The sequence below is a fragment of the Micropterus dolomieu genome, linkage group LG04, assembly GCF_021292245.1.
Source record: "Micropterus dolomieu isolate WLL.071019.BEF.003 ecotype Adirondacks linkage group LG04, ASM2129224v1, whole genome shotgun sequence".
NCBI lineage: Eukaryota > Metazoa > Chordata > Actinopteri > Centrarchiformes > Centrarchidae > Micropterus > Micropterus dolomieu.
Genome location: NC_060153.1, coordinates 33,815,712 through 33,820,419, shown reverse-complemented (window position 1 = coordinate 33,820,419; position 4,708 = coordinate 33,815,712). Strand labels below are relative to the sequence as shown.

Sequence of the window (4,708 nt, the reverse complement as noted above, 5' to 3'; positions counted from 1 at the left end):
GACAGAGCAGAGTTACTTGGGTAAATCCAGAAGACAAGCTGTAATTATGACAAGACTAAGGCTGGGACACTGTGGATTTGCATGGGATCTAGCGAAGATAGGCAAACATGAGGATGGGCTCTGTAGAACCTGCAATCAACAACAGACTGTTAATCATGTGTTTATGGAATGTCAACAGTATAAAAGGCAAAGAGAACAACTTTATTCTGAGGTATCAGGAGATGGATTACAAGCAGTGACATTGAGAGATATTTTGAATCCTCATGAGAACCAATCAATGATAGTGGAAGCAGTCATGGATTTTATATCTGCAACAGGATTAGCCCTCTGAGAATGAAGGTGCTATAAAGCGATACCGAGACTGAACTGTGGGTGGCAGCAATATGCCGTAAGGCATCTAGTCTGCCGGAAAGCCAGTAGAAGAAGAAGAAGAAGAAGATTACTTTAACAGACAGTATTTTATTTGTCCTGTGACGAGAGACAGCTGATTCTTATTCACAAACTGACTCTGTGTTTGTTTGTCTGCTGCGGACAGAATAAATCTAAACCATTATTTACCACCTGAAGCTTTAATAAAGGAAGTGCATGAATATGTTCAGTTCATCGTGATGAAGAAGATGAAGAGATACTTTATTAATAGATAGTTTTTACACACAGGTCAGAAATATATGCACAAACAGGAGCCATAGCAACCCAGGGAGAGATGTGAGCGTGAGCGAGCAGGCAGGTGAACTGGCACCGAGCTGGATTCAAGCCGGACATCAGGGTTCAGATGCGAGCTGTGTTTGGTCCAGGATGAGAAGAGATTTTATCTTCTATAAGTATAAGAACAGGGGATCTGGGAGTCTCCACCAGAACATGTTGAGCTTCTCTGCGTTCTGGAGATGATGTTTTTAAATTCAGGAGGCCGGTGGTGTTGATTCAGAAACTAATGCAGTACTCAGCAGTTTCTTGTTTTGCACATTTGTTTCTTGTAGATTTAAATTTCTTTTTGTGTAGTTCAACTTTTCTCTAAGTATTTCCATTTTTTCCATTTTTAACAGATGTTTTCAGAAAGTGCTTCTGACATCATGTCCCCAGAGCCCCGGTGGAAACGGCCCCTGCGGGTCTGGATCCGGATCCGACCGGAGGGCTGCTCCGTGGCGGTCTGAGGCTCCCGCCCGGTTTAACGTCACATTCACAGAGACAGAAGAAGAAGGTCCTCGCAGTGAATACTGTGGAACTCACTGCCATTGCTTTAGCTCTTAATTGGGTGCTTATGAATTGCATTGGAGGCATAAACAGAGCTGTAGTTGCTTCAAACAGTCAAGCTGCGTTATTGAGCATAAAAACAGGAAAGTCATTCAGACTTGATCTCTTATACAAAATATACCACATACTGTTTCAGCTGCATAGTAAAGATGTTTGTGTTCAGTCTGTCTGGGTCCCTGCCCACGTAGGTGTTGATGGAAACTAAGAGGCGGATATTCTCGCTAAACAGGCACTGAAACTGGATGTGGTTAATATCAATGTCCCTTTGTGCAAAGCTGAGGGGAAATCTATTATTCAGAGTAAAGTGATTGGGATGTGGCAAGAGCAGTGGGATAGTAATGACACTGGCAGACATCTTTACTGTGTGCAAAGAAACGTGGGAGGGGGTAGGTCTAGGGTGAAGCCGGAGAGAAGAGGCAGCGCTGACACGTTTGAGGTTTGGCCATTCAGGTCTCAACAGATCTTTGTTCCGTATAGGAAACATCAGACAGGAGCCTGTGAGCCAGAAACAGCTGAGCATGTCCTAATAGAGTGCAGTAATTACAGGGAGGAGCGTAACTGTTTAACATCAGTCCTCCATAAAGAAGGGAAAGTTCTTACTTTAGTTAATCTGTATCTGTTAAAAACACGGGTTGTTTTACCGTATTTACTATGAGCATATTTATACCTTAGGTGAATATTTCCCTCTGACTGTTCTCGACGACCACACTCCAGTCCGGTAGGTGGCGGTAAATACACCTGAAGTTGCGAACCGCCAGCTAAACTCTAAAAGAAGAAGAAGAAGGTCGGGGTGCGCATGCGCGTCATAACAGCCCGTAGTGGCCGTGGGGGTCACCGTGGTTCAGGCTCAGCCCGGTTCTGTCGGTAACTGAGCGGTCCACATGTTCAGGCTGCTCCTCCGGAGGCTCCGGCCCCTCAGCGGGGCTCCGGGGCTCCTCTCTGCCGGCTCAGCTCGCTCCTCCAGCGGCTTCTCTGCCGCCCGGGTCCGCGGCACCTTCCTGGACTTCTTCCGGCAGAAACACGGACACCTGCTGGTTCCGTCCTCCCCGGTCCGGCCTCGAGGAGACCCCAGCCTGCTGTTCGTCAACGCCGGCATGAACCAGGTCAGTTTGGACCCGGTCCGGTCCCAGTCCGGTCCAGGTCTGTCCCGGTTTGTTAGCTAGCGATTTCAAAATAAGAGCGCTTCCTGTCAGAGCTGCGCGCGCGTGTGTATAAATATTATTAACGGATACTAGTAGTACTAGTGACAGTACACATGTTTACAGTTTGTCTTGTTTCAGTCTCATTTATTTTCAGCTTGTTAAAGTCGGTTACAACAGAGATCCAGAACCTTTTACTGAGTTCTGGTTCACAGATCAACAGGAACAAGCGGGACTGTCACACCTGTGCTCACCTGTCACACCTGTGCTCACCTGTGCTCACCTGTCACACCCTGTGCTCACCTGTCACACCCTGTGCTCACCTGTCACACCTGTGCTCACCTGTCACACCTGTCACACCTGTGCTCACCTGTAACACCTGTCACACCTGTGCTCACCTGTCACACCTGTGCTCACCTGTCACACCTGTGCTCACCTGTGCTCACCTGTGCTCACCTGTCACACCTGTGCTCACCTGTCACACCTGTCACACCTGTGCTCACCTGTAACACCTGTCACACCTGTGCTCACCTGTCACACCTGTGCTCACCTGTGCTCACCTGTGCTCACCTGTCACACCTGTCACACCTGTCACACCTGTCACACCTGTGCTCACCTGTGCTCACCTGTGCTCACCTGTCACACCTGTGCTCAAGTAGAAGTAAAAAAGTGAAATTTAGCAAACAAATGATGATCTAGGGCTGGACAATACGGCCAAAAATGCTACCACGATAAAAAGTTTCATATCTTCCGATATCGATAATTATCACGATAAGTATCAAATCGTTATTTCTTTTGAGTTTAAAGGCTGATATTTTTTTTTGTCAACACTTCAAACAGTGGATCACTTCACAAACAATGTGATTAAATCTATACAACAAATATGTGTGAGTAAAATTAGGAAATGTTCACCTGTAAATATCAGCTGCGGGAACCAAAGCACAGAGTCCCGGGACCAGCTGTCCTGGTACTGCCCTGGGACCAGCTGTCCCGGGACCAGCTGTCCCGGGACTGACCTGGGACCAGCTGTCCCGGGTTAGCTGGTCCCAGGGCAGTACCAGGACAGCTGGTCCCGGCTGACCCGGGACACGTCTGCTCGAGTAAAAACCGAGTACAGTTTACTGCAAAACGTTCCTTGAGTACTCGTAACGCAGTACACGTAGCCTGTTGGTACCTCACAACGCCTGCTCTCTGTGGACTCTGGTTCCAGTTTAAGCCGGTCTTCCTGGGGACCGTGGACCCCCGCAGCGAGATGGCCTCGTACCGCCGAGTGGCCAACAGTCAGAAGTGCGTCCGAGCCGGCGGCAAACACAATGACCTGGAGGACGTGGGCCGGGACCTGCACCACCACACCTTCTTCGAGATGCTGGGGAACTGGTCCTTCGGAGACTACTTCAAGGTAGGGGGCGCTTCCTGTTTAGGGGGCGGGGGGCGGAGGAAACTGTTGAGCGTCACATGACGTACTCTGTCTGTGTGTCTGTACAGGAGGAGGCGTGTCAGATGGCGTGGAGCCTCCTCACTGAGCATTATGGGATACCTGCAGACCGCCTGTACGTGTCGTATTTCGCCGGAGACGCGGCGTCGGGTCTTCCTGCCGACCACGAGACGCGGAACATCTGGTTGGACGTCGGGTGAGTCCCTGTCCCGCTGTGTGTGGACCCCCTGTCCAGGTCTGAGTCTCTGACGGTCCCTCTCCACCTCAGGGTCCCTCCGGGTCGCCTCCTTCCGTTCGGCCTGAAGGAGAACTTCTGGGAGATGGGGGACTCGGGCCCCTGTGGCCCCTGCACCGAGATCCACTACGACCATGTGGGAGGACGAGACGCCGCGGCGCTCGTCAACGCTGACAGTCCTGACGTGGTGGAGATCTGGAACCTGGTCTTCATGCAGTACAACAGGTTACTACACCTGGACCTGAACCTGATCCACATAAAACCAGTTCATGCACCAGAACCCGATTCACATAAAACCAGTTCATACACACACCTGGACCAGAACCCGATCCACATAAAACCAGTTCATACACCAGAACCCGATTCACATAAAACCAGTTCATACACACACCTGGACCAGAACCCGATCCACATAAAACCAGTTCATACACACACCTGGACCAGAACCCGATCCACATAAAACCAGTTCATACACACACCTGGACCAGAACCTGATCCACATAAAACCAGTTAATATACCAGAACCCGATCCACATAAAACCAGTTCATACACACACCTGGACCAGAACCTGATCCACATAAAACCAGTTAATATACCAGAACCCGATCCACATAAAACCAGTTCATACACACACCTGGACCAGAACC

The 4,708-nt window shown here is 49.6% G+C and overlaps 1 protein-coding gene across 2 annotated transcripts in view; it reads left to right on the top strand.

Annotated features, from left to right (window-relative positions):
• Window positions 1–4,708, top strand: part of aars2 (alanyl-tRNA synthetase 2, mitochondrial (putative)) — a 27,965-nt gene that overhangs the window by 1,538 nt on the left and 21,719 nt on the right. For both annotated transcript variants that reach the window (XM_046047776.1, XM_046047777.1), the window contains exons 2-5: window positions 1,044–2,354; window positions 3,601–3,789; window positions 3,876–4,021; window positions 4,094–4,285. In XM_046047776.1, coding sequence (XP_045903732.1) covers window positions 2,133–2,354; window positions 3,601–3,789; window positions 3,876–4,021; window positions 4,094–4,285 — 749 coding nt within the window. In that variant the 5' untranslated portion in view covers window positions 1,044–2,132. The remainder of the gene's footprint in view (window positions 1–1,043; window positions 2,355–3,600; window positions 3,790–3,875; window positions 4,022–4,093; window positions 4,286–4,708) is intronic.